The following is a 21,592-nucleotide window of genomic DNA, read 5'->3' as shown; positions in this document are numbered from 1 at the left end:
TTTTTTTTTTTTTTTTTGACAAATTAAAGGATTCTCTTTTGTTATCTTACAACATATGAGACGGTGTTATCTTCTATTCGTCCAGCAGTGGTTCAGTGTGGAGAAGGTTTTTAACGGTGGTTATCTCTCTGTTTTTGCGATCAAGAATTTTCGGCTCCCATCCAGAAGCCATTTTCAGCTGATGGAACTGGCTGAAGCGCTGGGAATTTATCCTACATCTAGTTGCTCAGAGTAGTATAAATTCTCAGTGCTTCTAGCCAATTCCATAATATAATATATGTAAAACATTTTTATTTCTAAATAAACAAATGTTTTGGATTTTCATGGGTTAACATGATTAGGCCAAGAAACAAAATCTCCTGTTGGTATTATTCCAATAGGCTCTACTACTAAATAATGACTTTGGGAGTGATCTGGGTCACTACCTGAAGTATGTATGTATGTATGTATTCCAAGTTAGACACAGAGTTTGTCACAAAACCTAGGCTAAGTGCATAATTTTCATAATCAATAAGTGTAACTGTAGTGGATTATAAATGTCTGTCTGTGTCCTGGAACAGTGGTTGAACTTGTACTGCTGAGGTGAACTGACCAAAACAATGAAACACACTTGTCTATGGTAGTTATCACTACAAATCTAAAATGTGCAACTAAAATGCCTCTCATAATCTGTGCCTAATGTACTCAGACTGCTCTAGTACATGCAGTGGGCATCTGAGTACATACTGGCACACGTGTTTTTCACACCTCAGTTGTAAATCCCGGGTTTACATGCATTTTGAAAAATCAGTTTAAATTGGACAAGCCCAATTATTCAGTTTTCCTGCTGTGCATGTGCATGAGCAGTGACTGAGGGCTGCAGCTGTTCATACACATGTGCGGAGAGCACATCAGATACAAACAGCAGTGTAAAGTACTTTACTGATATACTTGTGTTTGTAACGTTTGATGTGTCAGTGATGTCAGTTGATGTGGCACTTTAGAGAAACTACCACTATGCCTATAAAGTACTTTATTGATGAACTTGTATCTGTACATAATGTTTCATGTGGTAGTTTAGAGAAAGTGTGTGACAAAGACAGCCCTGCTCTTGGTCTCCTCTCCTCCGCTCACTCTTATTGCCATGGCGATGATGTTACAGTGAGTCACCTCCTCCTCGGCTCCACAAGGAACAGACCCAGACTGGGCTCTGTTTCCACGGAAACAGACTGGGGGTCTCCCCAACCCCCACTGGCTCTCAACTGGTTCAGCTCTGCTCAGACCTTCCTGTTTCTAGGTTGTTTCTGTCCTTACTTTGTCTGTTCTGAACATGGAAAATACAGTTTCTTCCACAAGTAGACTGGGCTTTAATTAAATCTTTACATGGCATCTGGCCCTATCGATTTGAAAATACTTTCTGAAAATGTCTGACATTTTATGTATACAATTACAGCACTCAAGTGTAAAATATTAATTCTCCTCCAAGATTGATCATTTTGTTGTCACAATAACCAAAAAGCATTATTAAAATCTGTTTCTTAAAGTTTTCAAAGCCTTGTGTCTCAAAATTGTTTAAGATACAAAGAAAAGTTTAATGAATATGAAACTAACTGCAGAAGAATACATGTGTTTTTATCTGGAGCACAGTGAAGATGTTTGTAGCTCTGGGTCTGGCTCTGCTCTTTGGCTGTAATGGTTGTGTGCCTTCAATCTCTCATCCCACACAGTGAAACCAGCCACTCTGCACTACCTTGTACTGTGTCTGCTCCAACCATGTTCATTGAAAAGATCACATCAAAATATAAACTAAACTGTGACTAAACCCAGAATTAACCCAGGACTAGGCTGAGACTAAACCCTGACATAGGACAAAACTGGACTGGGAGAATTTATCAGAAAGTAAATAAATTTTACAAATTATGCGTGTTTTCCTTATAACTTATGTAAATAAATAAATAAATAAATAAATATTGTTATCACCTAAATTAAAATTTGGTCAATGCCCACTTTTGTGTTAGTTGTCTTTTCAAAAGCAATACTGCTTAATTTATTCATTACTATGACAAAATATATATATATATCAAATCAAATGATCTATCTTTATTTATCCCTAAAGGGCAATTTAAATACATTGAACAGTTGAGATACAAGAAGATATATTATTATATTACATCCATGTAGATGATAGTAGTTGTAGTACTAGTGTGCTTGCAACGTTATCCGCTATGTAGTCAAAACATTTTCCAATGCAAGAAAAAAACAACTTTATAATTCTTGTCCTTGTGCAAATGGAAACAGTTGGTTCGGTATCGGGAGCACAATTTACAAAGCACTTAACAGAACTGTAAACGGCCTTTGTGATGCCTGAAAAGCCTCTTCTGAGAACGCCGATCAATAACAATGCCTCTCTGTGCGCTGGCTTCATCAGTCACTCTCCATCTTTCCCTTTTAACATTAGATTACTGTATTAATGTCCATGAGAACTTCTCCAGACACTCGGTCAAGATATGATCGACATTACATACACTCACAAACAAGCGAGAAAAAGCCAAGCCCGGGTAACACACGCAGGCAAGTCAATAGTTTCAACTGTGACGGTTCAAATGGGGATAATAGTGCAAATCAAATCAAATCAAGTTGTGTCAGTTACCAAAACTCGCATGGAACCCTCACAAAACAATATAGAAGCTAATCAGGGTTTCCATTATTAAATAAATATCACAATAAAAGGCAAAAGTTACATAAAAGATCATAGTAAAATGTATTATGCATTGGCAAGGAGAAACGTGGAGCATCGAGTGATTGAAGGTGACCTCAGTCTAATTGGTATTAGTCTAAATTTAAATGTCTGATTACATCCCTGCAGGAAGATGCACCAAGCTGCCCTGAAGTGGGTGGGGAAGCAACACTGGCATATACTCAGAATCTCTTCTCTTATGCAGTTATCTATCATAATGCTGTATATGACTATAATAAACACATGAGCAAATGCAGATAATGTATGTAATTGGCCTGATTTGTTGCCTAGCCAGCCAAGAATAACATGCGTCTTCAATACTTTACAAAGACGTGTAGTCTGGACTTCACTTTTATTTCCCAGAGTTTAGCTGGATGTGATTGACAGGTGGATTCAGCCAATTAGAGTAAGATGGTTCATCAGTATCAAAAGAAACACAGCAAAAAAAAAAAAAAAGAAACAAACAAAAAAAAAGAAAGAAAGAAAGACAGTAAGAGAGAGAGAAGGAAGAAAATAACACAGACAATAGTAAAACAAAGTGGATATCTGTCGAATCAATGAGCAAAGCACTAAATAAACCAGACTGAGAGACCTTCAATATTCAGAGAACTGGATCCCAGGCCTCTGGACTTGGTTCTTGTTTACTGTTGCTAAGAAATCTTCAGTTTGGGGCGTGTATATTTTCTTGAATTAAATGTTGTCAACTAAATTGTTATTCAAATATAAATGAGTAAGTAATGTATGTTTTTGTAATGAGTAGATATTTATCATAGTTTTACATCATTCAAGTGGCAGTTTGTGAAGGGAAGCTGAAAAAGGAAGAAGACCTGAGTTTTAAAAAGGAGTCCCTCTCCTAGAATAAATTTGAGTTTTGGTTCATTCTTACAGTACAGTTGCTGTGTATGTTATGTCAACATATATTTTGAAATATCAGGTTAAATTCTAGTTGTGTTTTTTTGTATTGTTTCTCCCATGTCCTCGGTGCAGTTTCGCTCCATTCTGTCTGTGGATGAGGTCGCTATGCCCTCTGCTCTCCCTCGCCTCAGCCGTGATGACATCACCACAGCGGACGATTCATCTTTATGTCATCAGAATGTTCATCACACACACACACAACACACACACCACACACACAGCACATCAGCACACACACACACATCACACACACACACACACACACACACACACACACACACACACACACACACACACACACACACACACACACACGCACACTTACGCACACACACGCACACACACAGAGCAAAGAGGAAAACAGTGGGACATCCAGTATATGTGCTAGTACCAAACAGAGCAGGGGAATATAGCCAGGAGAGAGGGGGGAGAGGAGAAGCTAGAGACCATCGTGCTGGGGTAGGCAGAAACCTCTGACCTCAGGACCAACAATACGTCTCAATAAAGAGTAGTATAGACAAATGTGATGAGTCAGGCTGGAGGCTTACACAAAAACAAAGACAAACTCTACCTCCCAGGAGAGAACTTCACAACCTCTGTTTGATCACAGCCCCCATAGATTTACCCCGAAGGAGCTTGTATTGAAACAATGTTCTACTAAAACTCTCCATAAGCAAACTGATATGAAAGAGCCAGTAATGGCCTAAGGAACAGTGTGCTTACTGATTAGGCCTGTCACAATAATTACAACATCAACATTATGGCATTATAAACTTATTGTTAAATAAATGATGAGTGGACCAATATATTTTAGAACTCAGTAATTATCATGTGTACATTTACATTACATTCTGTTTAATAATGTTTTTTTTTGTACTATAAGATTTGAGCTGCAAAGTTACCTGGGATCCAGAAAACATACTTCTTCAATATTTTACAAAGATGTGAGATTGGTCATTCTTGAATCTCCCCAAGGTCAGATGGGCATGACTGACAGGTGGATTAGCCAATCAGGGATCAATGAGCAAAGCACTAAACTCTAACGCAGGGGTGTCAAATTCAAATTCACATAGGGCCAAAAATTAAAAACTGGGACTAAATCGTGGGCCAAATTAAATATTTATTGAAAAATTTCAACAACATCTACATTGCGTAAACATTGAATCCAGAACAAGCATAAAATAATAACAAAATTTTAAATAAATAATATCTCTATAGCCTATATGTTGCCAGCGGTCCAGCTCTAATACATGTTTGATATGATCTCAAGGGCCAGATATAATTATATTGTCCAAATTTGGCCCCCAGGCCTGAGTTTCACATGTCTACTCTCTAACATATCTAATTGTTGCTGCTCATGCCTTTTAATGATACTAGGATTTTCCTGCTCTATTTATTACTTTATCAGTGGCAGAAGTTTCAATTTATTTTTATTTTTTTTATTTCTATCAATACATCATGCTTCAACATTTATTATCATGCCAGGCCTATTCCTGATCCTTATAGATTTAGCAAAAGTGTAGTTTGTGTCCACTCACATAGTCATGGAAAGCCTTGGCCTCACTCGAGTGTTCGCAGGTGTCTCTTCTCTCTGGAGCAGCACAGTACAGGTCCCAAAAACACACTGTAACAGAAATGTCAATGAGGAAATGGATAAACCACTTCTGCAGAGCAAAATCACTGAGAGAGATGAGTTAAGAATGAAGCCACATGTAACTGTATTATTCTTACCACCACCAAGAGTGAAGGAACCCCGGAGGCTCCCCTAATGTGATATTTTTCTCCCATCGGATCTACACAGAGAGACAAGATAGAAGCTTCCTATACATTAAAGTGTAAAAACAAGTTGGACATCTGAATTAGGCTCATTACAAGTGAACTCTTCTTAACACATGCATTATGTAATTGCATTATGATCTTCAAGCCATGGGTCCCTAAGTGGGTAAGTGAGTCCCGCTGCAGCTAAAAGCCTGTGTCTATTCATAAAGAGCTGAATATATATATAGAAGTGTATTGTACTTGTGTGAAGATGTACAGAGGATGGTTTGCTCACTCAAAGCTGTGTAAGCCGAACCCCTTTGCATTTTAACATGTCTGTCCTTTTGTCACCCACTTTTCTTCTAATACAGATGCAGACAGACACCAAGGTCACATGCTGGAGAGGGCTTAGACATGATATTGATGTCACATAGAGATGTACATAGAGTTTTTAACTGTGTACATCATTAATTTCTAACTGGGATTTCAGTTGATTCATGCGTGTTTGAATGATTTGTATTGCCCTGCATTTGAAGGCTGAGTGTTCTGAAAATTCTTGTAGGGTTAAAAAATGTCACATAACCATCATAACAATAAAAAAGCTTTTATTGTGAAATTCCACAAGAAGACCAGGAGCATAAAATCAGTTCTGCAGTTTTGTTTGTACAGAAATAAACCTATAATATGACTTCTTTGATGACCACATAATGTCGCACTTGAAGAAGCTAATGTATTCCGTATTGCAGTAATGAAGTCGTCTGTCTTGATCCAGTTAAATGCAATCAATTATCAAAATTGTAAATTTATTCCAAAATTAGTTTTATATTTCAGTGTTCTGGTTTAGCCACAGCCTTCAGAGACTTCAATTAGATTGTCAATTAGAAAAAAAAAGTCTTTATTTTATGGTCATCCAGACATATTTCAGCATCTATTACTTATCATGGTTTTCTTCAGCTACGATGACATCAGAAATACAGTAACATGAGTTATATCTTATAATAGAGAAGAACTTATTCTCTCATCAGCACTGCTCTGGGAATTCTGTTTAATCCTCAGGGGAATTAGTGCGGCTGGATCCACGGACCAAAACGCGACAGATCACATTTCTCATTTTAATTGGCTATAGTCTGTTCTCCAGCACTACTCCGCAGTTCATGTCAGGATAGTGTCTTGTACCTCATGTGTAGGAGAGAAAACATCACTGAATGAGCCCACTGCCCACATATCCTGAGTCTTCAGTGTTTTGAAGAAGGGCAGTCTAAACAAGCTCTGTTCAAAGTTGTCATGACCGCTTTCCCTCCAGTCATGGATAAGAGGAAATAGTGTGGCTAGCTTTCTGCTCGTTTGTATCTGGAACACCTCCAGCTCTGCTGACACTTTTACTAGAGACTGTAAAGACAGGGGCTTTCTTACCGGAAAGCCCTCATTCATCAGAGTGCTTTAGATGCTACAGCCAATTATATTTGATCGTGTTAGTCTGCAAGTCCTGGGTTGATCTTGAAAACATTGTCAGCTTTCAGTAAAACTGGAGAATACACGGCATGGATACTAGTATTTGGGAGACAAATATTATTGTACTAAAGATGTTGAGACATGGTAACTGGGAAAAAAGCTCTAAAATGTAGGTTTTAAAAATAACTTTCAGATAATCTGTTTCCATAGTCCAGTCTCTCAGTGGAGGGCCCACCACCCGCTTCTCTCCAGGGAAACGTGTTTGCTTTGCCTTAAATGTTCCACAATATGGTATTAAACAAATCTATACATTTAGAGATATTACAAGTGTCATTACCTTTTAAAAATGCATTCTTACTGTAAGTGGACTCATCTCTCCACCTGTAACTTGGCCTTCTTGTCTCCATGGAGGTAAATACATTTAAAGGCATACTGTGAAACATTTGAGGAAAAGCAAAAGCACCTCTTGGAAGCATACATGTCCCTCCAAAAGAAAAATTACGTAGCGCACCTTTAATCTTCCCACTGCCAACTTTTGAATAGCCACAGAACTTTACCATTTAATACTAAATACTAATAACACTTAATAACTTCATCTTCTTTTTATGCTCACACTTAAAAATTGAACATTGGACAAAATGCACAACATATATTGCTACAGTCTAAGCTGCTGAGTAGATAAAACAATAAAAAGTGAGACCTATAGTCCCTTTCCTACTAATAATACAGCGCTTATGTTAACAACCCCCTCCACTGCTGCCTCTGACCTGTTGGCTCAGCAGTGAGAGGCCACACTCATTCAATTAAGAGTAGACTTACTGGAAGCAATGTTTAACGGTCACACTAAAACTGGACAGAGTGAATGCAGCTCACCTCTGATAAGAACGTCTGTGCAGACTTCTGTGCTCCCACGTGCAGCAAGTACTCGTACAACATACAATGCTAACCTGCAAGAGAGCACAGGGACAAGAGGAAGAGTTAAACAATAAGAAACAAGTAGGCTAAGTAAAAGTCAGGTTTATGGAGATGCAAGCCCATGCACAGTAAAGATTTTTCAGTGCAATAAACAATATATATATTTTTTAAATTTAATTTATCTTGGTTTGAGACCAGACTGATGGGCCTGTCCTGGTTTAGTCCTGGGTTTAGTTACAATTTTGTCCCAATTTATTGAAGCAAGTTTGAAGGCACCTTACAATTAATGAAGATAATATGATTTAACTGAGATTGAGGAGCTGGACCACACCTCTCCAGCCAACCACATCTTATCTCAACCACGCCTTCAATTACCCAGAAGCCCTATTTAAATGGCCTATCACAACAACACCGTCCATGTCAGCTCTCTCGACCTCCTCCTTGCTACCCCTGTCTTTCGCCCATCCTTCAGTCTGAAGATATCGTCATCGGGGGGGGTTCTGAATCAGTTGGGCGACCATTTTTGATTGGAGATTGTACCCCCACCTCTACGTCTGTCCACCGTCAATAAACATCTTTATCGTATTCCATTGTTGTGGCGCGGTTGGGGTGACCACAAACTGAACCTTTTTTGTTGGATTTCTATATTGTCTAAAGCCAAAGCCCTTAACCACATGCGAACAGACCTGTAGTACTGAAAACAAAAGATGAATTCACTGATCATATACAGTACAATATGTTTGTGAATGAGAGCTGTCCAGTGTTCTGAAAAGAGCCTTGAAGAGTGTGTGAACTGATGTTCAGATACATGTTTGAATCAAACTATTAAATTAAACCAATTTTTAAAAATGTGCTGAAATTATAAAAAAAACCTTTAATCTCAACATGCAATAAAGTTCAACTCCATGAGACCTAAATATAAAATACATGATGCCAACATGTGAATTTGGAGAGTCAAGTAGCTCCAGAATACACAGTGTTACAAGACTGTCACAGTCTGTTACAATTGTCACTCGAAAAAGAGACACATTTTAGTTCATGTAAGCCCTGTTAATGCTAACAATCGCTTAATGCTCTTAGCTCTATTAGTAGTACTATGTGTCTTGATAACAAAGGAGCGCTTGACTTCGGTCACCTGTAAAAGAGGCAGACATACGAGAGTTCACTCGTCGCTTTAAGTTGAGACACGCTAGCGAACTCGCGCATCTCGTCCCCAACGAGGTCTCTTTACATCAAAGGGCCACACGGCTCCGAATGAGACTCTCCCAGGTTTGCGTCCTGTCATCTGTCTTTACAGCAGTGCATGGAAACTAACTGAGATGCTTGGTCATTTAGGGTTCATCAGTTCAGGTTGGGGCTGTCGAGTGATGCTGTATGTAGGAGAGAGGGACGCTGTGAGGCGCGTTACGCATATCAGGCACCCACCCACCCCCTATTCAGCCCTTTATGCGGTCTTCTAAAGCTCTTGGACTCGGTCTCGCCTCTCTTTAAGGCGCTTGGACTCGTCTCGCTCGTCTTTAAGGCGCTTGACTCGGTCTCGTCTCGGTCTTTAGGCACTTGGACTCGGTCTGTTTGGACTCGAGGTCCTACACTGAACTAGGGACTAGTTTGGGTTAGATTCAGGCTCGGTATTTTCAAAGGTGTAAACGCAGTAAAATTACTCTTTCCTTTCCAAGTTAAAGTGGGAGACTGCTTTTGGTTTACGGAAAATTTTTGACGCCAGAAAAAACAAGGCATTGGGTAAATAAATCCAGCACAGGCTTTCTTCACATGTTGAGTTGGAGTTATATTTTAGAGTAGTATACTATGGGATTTTTGCAGTTTCAGGCAAATTTGTTTGTCGGCCATAGTTAAGTAAGAGACATAGACATACACTCATTAACATGAGTGACGGTTGTTAGCAGCTTGAACAACCAGAGGGAAAAAATTTCATGAGAACAGAAGCAAGTCATGGGTGGTTCACTTTTGGATTATTTTAAAGAACTATATTAATTAAATTTATAGAAATCCAATAATTTCTTGAGAAGAATATAGGTTTTGAAAAGTCTTTCGTACTTAATCATATAAAAATAGTATTTGATATGCAAAAATTGTATTTATTAAGCGAGATATAAAGATATATGAATGCACGCCTCAATATGTGATCTGCAATCACAATTTCTTGAACAATCACGCACTCTCTAACGAGGGCTCTGGGATCTTGAGAGCAACTTCTCCTATTTGGGCTATATGGGTCACTCGTGGAACATAGAAACTGAACTATTCCTTATTCAAGAAGCCCCACCAGTCCAATAAAGATTAACAACAAAGTTACAACTACTTATATGTTTCGCGCTGAGTAAATATACTAAGCTTGTGACTCGTGTGAACTGGTTTATAAATTGGGTTGTGTAGCATGGCACGTGAGGGATCTAGTCCGATGTAGGTTTCACTATCTCACATAAATCTATTTGCAAACATAATTCTCTAACGGTCCACTTCTAGAAAACAAGCTATCCATTGGGTGTACTTTTCTGGGTCAAGATGTTTGGTTAAGTCCAATGAAATAACACTCATCTATTACTATCGAATAACTATGCCTGTGAAATGTTTGTAACGGGCACGAACAGTATAAGTCTACTGTTACTCTATGTCTGGGGATGTTTTCACAGGGTATGATATATAAACTTTCACCATCATTAACTCCTCAATGGAGAGTCACAAAAAATCACTCGAGAGGATATTAATCACGTAATAGTTTATTAGGCCATATCTTCCCTACACGTCGCAAACTGCAAGCTCAGGCAGGGGAAAGAACCTATGTTTACTAGTTTAATCATTTTCTTGTAGTATTCACTTTTGAGGGAGTAATATGAATACTCACTTCTCGTGATTAACTCATTGACTAATATAATAGCTTTATTTACTGTTAGTAAATCGTGTCGGATCATCTTGAGTGTGGGCAATAACAAAAGAGATCTAAAAATGGCACAAGACTCTTGATCATTTGAGATTGCGTTGCTGACACAGGTAGGCTTAAATTTAGTATTCTCAAAGCATCTCATTAGGAAAGGATTCTACAACCCCAACGCCAAAGAAGGGCGACAAACATCATAGGGGCACGCAGGGACAAGTTTTCCGTAGCTGTCCCGTTTTTACCTAAAACAATCCATTCTGCTCCACAGATCTGATATGCAGTAAAATATTACAGGCCTTATAGGGCTGTGGGAAACTCCAAATTTGCGTATATGACGCACATTAATCCAGACACGCTAGATGCTCGCGCAGAGACTGTCCCGCCGGCAGACCCCCACCCACAGGACACAGCCGCCACAGGCACACACACACCCCCACAGGACACAGCCCCCACAGGACACAGCCCCCACAGGACACAGCCCCACAGACACAGCCGCCACAGGACACAGCCCCCACAGGACACACAGCACGCCACAGGACACAGCCACACACAGCCCACACACAGCCCCCACAGGACACAGCACGCCACAGGCCCACACAGCCCCCACAGGACACAGCCCCCACAGACACAGCCACAGGACACAGCCCCCACAGGACACAGCCCCACAGGACACAGCCCCACAGGACACAGCCCCCACAGGACACAGCCCCCACAGGACACAGCCCCCACAGGACACAGCCCCCACAGGACACAGCCCCACAGGACACAGCCCCCACAGGACACAGCCCCCACAGGACACAGCCCCACAGGACACAGCCCCCACAGGACACAGCCCCCACAGGACCACAGCCCCCACAGGACACACACAGGCCCCCACAGGACACAGCCCCACAGGACACAGCCCCCACAGGCCCCCACAGGACACAGCCCCCACAGGACACAGCCCCCACAGGACACAGCCCCCACAGGACACAGCCCCACAGGACACAGCCCCACAGGACACAGCCCCACAGGACACAGCCCCACAGGACACAGCCACAGGACACAGCCCCACAGGACACAGCCCCACAGGACACAGCCCCACAGGACACAGCCGCCACAGGACACAGCAAGAACAAGCACCACCAGGATTTATTTGTTATTTTTTTTAAAAATAGATCAGGTCCAGGTCATCAGCAGCACAAATAATAATAAAAATAAATAGTTTAAAATATCGTATGTCAAATATTTATAGAAATGTATTAATTATTGACGAACCCAAGGACGTCAGACTTCACACTTCACATCCAAACACACTCAGACTTAATACACATCCACGAGGAAAGAATTGATGATAATAACAGAAATAAAAATAACATTAATAATATACTATTATTAAAACTAAAAAGGTATAAAAGCAACTCAACAAAAGGCTCAAACCACATTCAAATAAAGAAGACAAGAAATAAACAATGACAATAAAGATGATTATTATTACTATATCCCTAATACCAGGAGCAAGTTTTCCATTTCCCGTTCCAGTAATTTGTTATTCTCCATGGCAGTTCATTTTTTTAGACTGTACTGATTGTGAATTATGTTTTTAAAGTTTTCTAGATGGTCGTATGTCAAATAGAATCTTTAAAAACATCCTCCACCTGCTCCTGTTTCTTAAAGTGCGCTCCAAGTTGGTGAGATTTAGTAAAGTGCCTCAGTGTCAGAGCTACATGACAGAACTGATCTGCTCAACGGCATCAGGATTAAAACTGTTCCAGAGTTTGCAGCTGGATCTGAACCCACAACCTTCTAATGCAGACGAGACACGGGAAGAACATGCAAACTCCACACACAAAAGGACTCGCACTCACACGGCCGCACGAGCTTCACTGAACACTTTGGAATCTCTGAAAAGGAGAAATTATGTCCACTCCAGCGGAGACTGTCCTTTTATGGTCTGAGTGTGCAGGACGGAGGAGATGACGCACAGGATTAATGTGTTTTCATGTTTTTCATGTTTTTCAGGAGCAGTTGAATTTCAGCGTCGCTCCAGAAACCATCCATGACAAGTGAGTTTTTTTTCATTTGTTTAAAGTCATCAACATATTAAAGGTTCTATTTTACACAAACTTGAAAGGAGCAGAGTTCTTACACAAAATAATTTAGTAAAATATGCCTAAAAATCCTCTTGGTGATGGATCGATACAGCAGCCCACGATATCCACACTGTATCATCACATTAAACCATGCGATATATTGATATTTCAATATTTTTATACACCCCTAAAGTCAGTAGAAATCGGCAACTCCAGGACTGAAATGATCCAGATGATTCTAGTGAAGGGGTATGGAGTTTAAAAACACAGTGGAGCACTTCCTGTATCACCACATGACATCACAATGTGGAACAGAGTGTTTTCAGTTTGTGAGAAGAATTCAGCCTAAAGCCAAATTTATGGTCATGCGTGAAATCGTTTGTGTCGCGTGAGAGTTTCTGTGATTCTCGCAGTCGCAGTTTAGAATAAAGTAACCAACTAATAAATTTAAACTAAAATATGTTAAACCTATTCACCCTAACTGCACTTTTTGTAAAGAATATCCCGAAACAATGAGTCATCTTTTCTGGAAATTCACAATTACCAAAACAAGAATTTACACTAAAAAAAAAAAATAAAAAAATAAATAAATTTGCAATTAACTTATATTTGGCAGATTTTATATTCACAAATATAAATTCTCTTGTACCTCTTTGTTTTTTCCTGTTTTAATTAAGCTACCTATCCACTGTTTGTAAAAGTGTAAACAAATGAAAGTTGTAGATCTGTGAATAGTTTTGTACAGTGGAACAGTGTCACTCTTTAAGGTTTTTTCTTTTTCTGTGTCTGTCTCCTCCTGGCATTAAATCTGTCATGTTGTGTGTTCTGTATTTTGTTGTTTGTCATGTACCATAAAATACCAAATTATAACCGAGGAGTTTATTTGTTTCAGTCACTTAACAGACCAGGCTTTTATTTGAGACCAGGCTTTTATTTGAGACCAGGCGGTGGATTGGGGCAGGAGATTAATTCTTTCCTCACAAAAATATGGAAAATATGGAAAAAATATGGAAAATTATTTTAACCAATCTGACTATAATTTACAGTTTTTACGGCACAGCTCAGCGGAGGCGTCGCTGTTATATCTGACAGCCTTATTCTGAGTCACATGATCAGTCTGGAGTCGTCAAGACTGACCTGAACTCAAACTGCTCCTGTCACTGTAAACGTCAGGCTCTTTGTGTTGTTGCTGCTCTAATCATCAATTAATATAAAAAAACTAAAAAAAGGAAATGGGAGTTTGAGCAGCTCCTCAGCAGCAGAACGACGGCAGTGGGGTCGACATCGACGACTTTCTGTACAGACGCAAACTCGTTTGTTTGAAATATTATGACAAAATTTCTCCGGAGCAAAGAGTTTCTCCATGTTTGAAAGCGACTTCTGAATTACACTAAATAATTAAACCCTCCCGCAACACGCAGAAAGTTTTAACAAGTTAAAACAAATGACGCAGCGAGTGTGGAACGTGAGAAACGACGACAGCCTCAGTCCTGCGTCTTGTTGTTCCAACCACGACTCACCGTTTATTTAGAACCAGAGTTTTTTATTAAAATATTCACCCGCGCCTGGCGTCTAAAGGAGACCCAGTGGTTAATTGAAACCCGACTGTTATTGGGTATTGTACGATGTGTATGTATTTTTAATTAATACCTCCTGGCCTCAATGAGCTTCATTTGGAGCTGAACTCTGGGTGACGTCTCTTAGAACTCGTCTCTGGACATAAAATAAAACGACTCGTATTCTTCTTCTCTTTTTGTTCCAGACTTCGCCGTCCTCCGATCTCTCCCCGCGTCTCGTCCCTGAATCGCACCGTCCCCTGCCACGGGGTGACCTCTGACCCCTCCCGCGCTGCGACCTCCGACTCCGCCCCCAAAGGCTGGGTCATTGGGCCGCTCTTCCAGTCCTTCAGGTCCAAGATGGCGTCCTTCACCGAGATCGTCATGAGCCCCGTGAAACTGTTCAAGTCCAACAGCACGGAGAGCGAGGCGCCGCCGAACGAGCCCGAAAGCGCGGACGAGAGCCGGTGCACGTCTGCGGAGGACCGGGTCGGATCTGCGGAAAGGGGGAACCAGCTGACAGACCTGCAGAAGTCCGAGGAGGACGAGGTGGACGTTTTGAGAGCCGAGGTCGATGATGTCGTGCCTTGGCGAACTCCCGAAACAGAACTTGAAGCGTTAGTCACCCAAAGTGCCTCGGATACGGTGAACGCAACCGCCGCCCGCCACGCCCGCCACTGCTGTTACCGCGGCGACGGTGTGCAGAGCGGAGGAGGACGTGAGGTGGAGTGCGAGGACGCGCCAAAACAAAACCACGCCCCAAATCAAAACCGAAGTGTACACAGACTGTGACTTCGCTCTGACCAAAACGGACTTGGAAATGGGTGGAGAAAGCGTTTGTGTTTTCAAAGATCATTTAAACGAAAATCAGGCCGACCGAACCCCGACGTCGCGCTCGATTTTGGACGACGCCGGGCTGGAAAAGGTCAAACGGACGTTGAATTTGAGCGAAGAAACGGGCAAGAGGAAGAAAACAGCGGAGCCTGCGTTAAAACGAAAACCAAAACGCAAAGAGGAGATGGCGGACGCGGTCACGAAGGCGGTGACCCGGGCGACGAAGAAGAGTAAAGTGGAACAGGAGCTGAATTTAACGGCGAGTAATCGAAGTAGTTTAATGATTCTAAACGGCGATGATCAGAAGAGCGTGAAGGCCAAAGCCAGGACGGTAAAAAGGGTCAAAAGTTTAAGTCTGCAAACGTCCACAGGAGGTAAAGTGGAGTCTCCTGAAGCCCTCACAGCTCCTCTGCCTGAAACCGTCACGAACTCGAGTAAGAAACGAAAGAGCAGAGAAGAGGCGAGGGCGGAGGAGAGCAGAGCCGCGGCCATCACGGAGAAGACGGAACGCAAGACCAAGAAAACCAAAACGGCGGCGAAGGACGCGGGCTCGAAGGGCAGGAACGTCACGGAAAAGGTCTACTTCGAAATGACGCTGCCGCCTGAAAACGACGCTGGGGACGTGTGCGGTGTCGCGGCGCCGCAGAATCTTCAGGAGGACGCCGGAGTCGGTGAGGTCAGTGAGGTCGTCGAGGGCGGAGTCAGTAAACGGAGGACGCGGAGGACGGACCCTCAGAAGAGGAAGTGCCGCGTGTTTAAATCCCGTAAAGTCGACGAGGCCGTTACTGCGGCGACGGCGGACGACGCCATGTTCAAGCAGGGCAGCTCGACGCGGCTGCTGCGGAGCCAGTCGTGTCCCGAGATCCCTTGGCTCCGCCCCCTGGACACGCCCTGGACGGCACATTTCCACTTGCCGCCGCGCAGCCGCTCCCAGCCCCCGCAGCAGCAGCACCCCGCCCCCCCCAGCCTCTCCTCCTCCTCATCCTCTTCGCTCGCCCATCACTTCCACCGCTCGTCTCGCCGCGCTCGCCGCCACACCGTCTGCAGCCTGGAGGTGGAGCGCGAGATCGCCCCCTTGTGTCTGCGCAAAGAGGTGAGTGCTCTGCTCTTTACACAAGAGGTCAAAGTGAAAGTGAAAGTGAAAGTGTCAGCGTCAGCACGAGCGTCAAAACTCAGTTTCCCACAGATTTTTTTCGACCTGTATTTAAGTTTCATGTTGAGAATTATTCACCAACATTGATGTAAAAGTTTCATTTTTACCTGAACTTTAGATTCTTTGACATTCAAGGAATTAATTACAAAAAAAATAAAATCTTGAGGTTTTTATTTCAAACACTCAAGACTTGGCCCAACCAATATGAACTTGTTCTTGTTTTTAACTTTTTTTTGGTAAAACAAAATAAATACTATAATAAGACTAGTGCTGTTAATTAATGAATATATTTAATTGCGATTAATCACAAATTAATAGCACATATTTGTCCCTTGAATCATCATTTTAATCCTCTTACCAACAGAGAGAAGTGGATAGGTGTTGTGGAAAGGTTTTTTATTGCTGTGACTGAGACATGTTTATCCCAACACTGGACGAATAAACTATGTGCAAAGTTGCATCTATCTACAATAATTTCAAGTCCGGTCTAAGATCCCCCTCATCCTAACAAGAAGACTAGCAATAGAAGTATTCCTGCTCGTGAACAAAGAGCAGTAATTTTTATTTCGCTCTTGAAAGACAACAGTACCGAACTCATCCCCTGCTGAACAGCAGAAATCTCCTCCGTGTTTTTTAAGAAACGTGTTTGACTTATACTCGACTAGTTACACTTGGAAGCACCTGGATCTGATGACTCTGCAAGACCTCCTATTCACTTCGTTACCGCCCTGACTTCCTGATGTTACGAACACTAAGGAGCAGAAGCAAAGAGCGGAGGAACCATAGAATCACAGGAGCAGCAGAAATACGTCGAGCTCCTGAGAATAACGATGACATATCCACATGGTGTAGTGGCCGTGCTGTGATTTCACTCTCACATCTGAGCTCTCTATGTGGAGATATGGCAATAGCCGAATTACACACAGGATTTCAGTGATGCTCAAACAGAAACTGAGGTCATGTCAAAAACTCTGTCTCTTGTCCTCTACTGAGTCAGTGGCAGAATTCAGTCGTATGATATTTGAGCGTGTTCTTTCACAGTATTTCCTACGGATGATCCACAATAAGCATCTCGAGGCCGAGCACACGGCTTCCGATCACTTAGTTCACGAAGTAGTACAATGGGCCTTCGTGTTTGCGGAGCCGGTCTCTGTTGTATTGTTCCTGACGAGTTGAACAGCCGTAGGTACCCGGCATGTATCCATATCTGAATGAAGACTCCTCGTGCGATTATCAAGTAACCAGTCTCTGTATTAGTGAAGTATTGTCGCTTAAGCGTCGTTGAATTTCTACGAGTTATCTTCTGACAGTCTACTGGAATAATAACATGGATAGAGAGTAGACAACTACTGAAAGGGTTACATACAACTACAGCGAGACGATATGAGCGACTGCCAAACCGGGGGTGTATACCGTTGATGCACGGATGCGTCTGCATTAGCTAACAACGAGCACCTCGTGGTTCAGTCCTTCTCTGAAATTAACTCCAGCGTCCGATCATAAGGGACCTTCTTGGTCTCTCGTGACCATTATCGTGGAACGGGGGCTACAGGCTCAGCCTGCCCCTAACCGTGCCGAGGCTTTGCGTTACAGTTCCCAGTGCCTGGACGGCCTGGAGTTTGCTCCCGGCGATAGGAGCTCGTCCGCGTTGTGGATGACCGTGGGCAACACGGACCGATGGTAAGATACCTCTGCGACCCTTTGACGCCGCGATGAGTTGCAAATGCCGGTCACAGCTAACCTGCGAACTTCTTTCTAGGGACACCCAATGATCCAAGTAATGAAGCTAGAACCGATAATGTAATTCACTCTCTTATATCTAGATAATCTAAAGCTTGATCATCAGATTTCTGACGACATGTCTGTAGACCATGGTGTTTGTAAACTACGACCTAGAGATAGTTTTTAGTAATATAGTCAGACGTTCAGAACATGAGCCCAAATTATGGTCACTTGGGTTTTGATTTCTGCTAGTTCCCAGTCATTCATTCCTGTCCCTCTCCTCTTTGCGTTCAGGTGCTAACCCGCCGCAGTCGCACCAGGCGTTTCCCCCGTATTCCCCCACGTACCTTCACGATGCCAAGCTCCCTATCTCCGGAATGTGAAGAGTCCTCTCAGCTCCGTGGAGCGTCCGCTTCGCCTCTCTCGCAGCGCTCGCTTCTCACGTGGTTACCGTCTCTGCTATGCTCCCATCGCCGCCTTCCTGTCCACAAGGAGGTGCCAGAGGTCAGCCACACATCAGAAGCGTTAGTGCGCGCCTAGGCGTACCTTGTCCACTCGCTCCTTCGTGCCCGACCCTAGCCCCTCCACAGCTCCTCGCGGGCCTCCGTCGTGTCTCCCCTCGCCGCCGCGCCTCCCTCTGCCCCCCATCAACTCTGTCCTCGCACGATCTCTAGCCTCGTCTCTTGGCCGGGTGCAAGACATAGCCTGGGTTCCAACACTCCGTGACGGACCCACCCTGCGTGGACTCCATCGCCTCTCTCTCGACACCAATACATTTACAGGTAACACGACCCGGGACATCCCTCGTCGGGGTCTAGACCCTGCGTTTGTCTGCTTGACATCTAGCTCCTTGCGCACATGACTAATGTCTACCTGGCAGCAAGACGTAGTCCTCCTGTCACTCATCTGTACATTCCCGACCCGTACGAGAGCCAATGGTACCGCCTTTCTAGAACCGATGCTTCACCTCCGGACGTTAGTTGTGTCCATAAGATCCTGAGGTCACGACCACTGCGACTGAGTCCCCCAGTGGTATTGACTGTAGACAGACCCTCGATAACAGGTTTAATCAGCATTTGTGTGTTACTGATCGCGCCATCTAGCCCTGGTTTAAAAATGCGAAGCTGCAACAGACTCATTTCAGATCGACATCAACACTCGTGTGTCATAAAGAGTTCTTCTGATTGCGCATCCCAGAAGCATTCGGAAGATGTCTGTGGTTTTCTTATCCAACAAATGAACAAACTGACCAAGAAGGTGACGGCCGGTGACTCATCGTACACGCAAGAATCACACGCCTATCGGAGCAATACTTAAGCCCTGACCACCTGGTTGAATACATGACCAATCGTGCCACCCAAAAATAAGAATAGAGACTAATATAGTTCTCCGTGAGACTGTAGTTGAGAGGACGAGGGTACTGGGCCGGGGTCGCAGAGATTGTTGTTGTCTTCTAGAGGCCCTGCTTTTTCTTTACAAACACCCAAAACAAATCATCCCTAGAGTAATAAAGAAATTTTGAGGTTATTTTTTCTAGTTTGCACCTCAGAAATGAAAGGAAGAACCCTAAATCAAAATGAAATACGACAAAGCGTGCGATGATCTTCTTTTCCTTTCGCTGAGAGTGACCTCATAACTATCGTGATGTAGGGAAGAGTTGGTTGTGGCAACCTATCCCCCACAACGTGTCACCCCCCAGACCACACCGCCATCCTGTTGCGCCCGCGTGCTCTCACACCCCTCACCTGCCTCACCCCCGCAAAGGCCACCACTTCCCGCGTCACCTGCTCCCCCCGACCACCACCTCCCGACCTCCCCGTTTTTCTCGACCGACCTACCAACCTCGAACCTGTCCTGAACCACGACAGCTCACCTTCGTCACCACCCCGACCACACCATCTACCTGTTGCTCTCCCCCGACCGACGACCCACCGCACCATGTCCCTGCACCACCACCACACTACAACCTGATCCCCCCACCACCGAACCACAACCTCACGCCCGTCGCCGCCGTTAACGCACACACTCACCTGTCCCCCCCGACCACACACTCATCCTGTCCCCCCACGACACACACACCTCAGCTGGGTCCTCCCCCGACACAGCACAGTCGACCGTGCTCGGCCCCACGCGAGCGCACAAGACCTCAGACACTGGCGCGACCACACGTGACCTCGGCTCTCTGCTGTAAACGAAGGCAGGAGCTGACTGCGGATTCTCTCGATGGCGTACAGGAGTGACGAGACATCCTTACAAGGTCAGAGCGACTCAGTCCCTGGAGGTCGACAAGAGAGGACTGGCACTCATGTACATGGGAGCGTCAGAACCGTCTAGAAACCGCTGGGACTGTGCACTTGACTCAACCTCTAACAAAGGTTTTTAATGTTTATCAAAAACGAGCTGCTCAGAGTCTGAGTGTTGTTTTCGGGGCATTGAGAGTGCCAGGAATTGTCTGGATTAGGAAGATGAATACAAGGAGAGCGTTTGGAGACGTCATGAAGTTTGTCGTGCAGTGTGGTTAGATCAACAATGAGTCAATGCACTTCCTCGAAAGTGTCGAGATGCTGGACAATTGAGAGTTTAAGTTAAATTGGTAGTTTTTGAACAATGTGCGAGATAGTCAGAGAAATCATGTGAACCCTGGTGTACGTAATCGCTACTCTCTACTGTCTCTTCCCATCTACATCTCCCTCTGACTCCTCTCTGCTCATCGCCTGCTCCCATCGTCTCGCCCCTCTCGCGCTCGCGATGATGATCTCCCGTCTGCTACGCGTTCTTCCTCACGTACTCTCTCCTCTCTCTGCTTTTCCTTGCATCTCTCTCCCTCTGTCATCTTTTCTCCCTCTTCTCTCCGCTCTCTCTCTCTCCCTCTACGCTCTCCCCCTTCTCTCTCTCTCTCCCTCTCTCTCGCGTCCCTCGCCTCTCCCTTTGCCTCTGTCATCTCTCTTCCCTTCTTCGTTTCTCCCTCCTCTCGGTTCTCTCTCTACCTTCTCCCCTCCTCCAGTGACCCTCTACTAATCCCTCCCTCTCTTTCTCCCTCTTACCCCTTCCTCTCTCTCCGCGTCGACTACATCACCTACTCTCGTACTCTCGCCGTCTTCTCTCCCGTCGTCATCCCTCTCTCTCACCCGGATCTCTCGTGACTCGTACATTGATCCATCCAGACCCGCTGCTCATATCGTACTCCTCTCTACCTAGCTCTCTACTCGCTACTGCCTATACCTACTCCTACTTAGAATGCCTTCTCTGCGTACCCGCACTCTCTATCTTCTAACCCTCCCAGACCGTGCGTCAGGTCGTGTTTCTTCTTCCAAGTCGTCTTTCTTTCCTCTCCCTCTCCCTCTCGTCTCCGCCTCTTTCTCTCCTAGTCCTGTTTGTTCTACCTATCTCCTTCCTCTTGCTGATCTTGCGACCCAACTCCACCCTCTCTCCCACGATGGTCTCTCCCGCTCGTCTCCCGGCGACTGCTTCCACCTCTTCAACCTACTCTCCGTACCACTCTTTTCTTTCGTCTAATACATCAACCAAAACTACGCTCAAATCCACAATACTTTCAAAATGTACGGCCTCATCAATCGTGCGTCTCCAACCATACACTCCATC

At 43.9% G+C, this 21,592-nt stretch overlaps 2 protein-coding genes across 2 annotated transcripts in view; both read left to right on the top strand.

Moving 5' to 3' along the window:
• LOC129408682 (uncharacterized) overlaps positions 1–15,072 on the top strand; it is a 29,935-nt gene extending 14,863 nt beyond the window's left edge. The window contains exons 4-5 of the mRNA XM_055152912.1: positions 12,654–12,697; positions 14,487–15,072. Coding sequence (XP_055008887.1) covers positions 12,654–12,697; positions 14,487–15,072 — 630 coding nt within the window. The remainder of the gene's footprint in view (positions 1–12,653; positions 12,698–14,486) is intronic.
• On the top strand, positions 14,966–16,701 carry LOC129408681 (uncharacterized). Its single transcript, XM_055152911.1, has 2 exons — positions 14,966–16,207; positions 16,632–16,701. The coding sequence occupies exons 1-2, from the start codon at positions 15,101–15,103 to the stop codon at positions 16,677–16,679; spliced, it is 1,155 nt and encodes a 384-aa protein (XP_055008886.1). The 5' UTR covers positions 14,966–15,100; the 3' UTR covers positions 16,680–16,701.
• The last annotated feature ends 4,891 nt before the right edge of the window (positions 16,702–21,592 follow it).

This window comes from Boleophthalmus pectinirostris, unplaced genomic scaffold (genome assembly GCF_026225935.1).
Source record: "Boleophthalmus pectinirostris isolate CB_2022bp ecotype Guang Dong unplaced genomic scaffold, ASM2622593v1 HiC_scaffold_17, whole genome shotgun sequence".
Lineage (NCBI taxonomy): Eukaryota > Metazoa > Chordata > Actinopteri > Gobiiformes > Gobiidae > Boleophthalmus > Boleophthalmus pectinirostris.
Note: the sequence above shows the minus strand (reverse complement) of the source record. Positions and strands in the feature narration are given on the sequence as shown.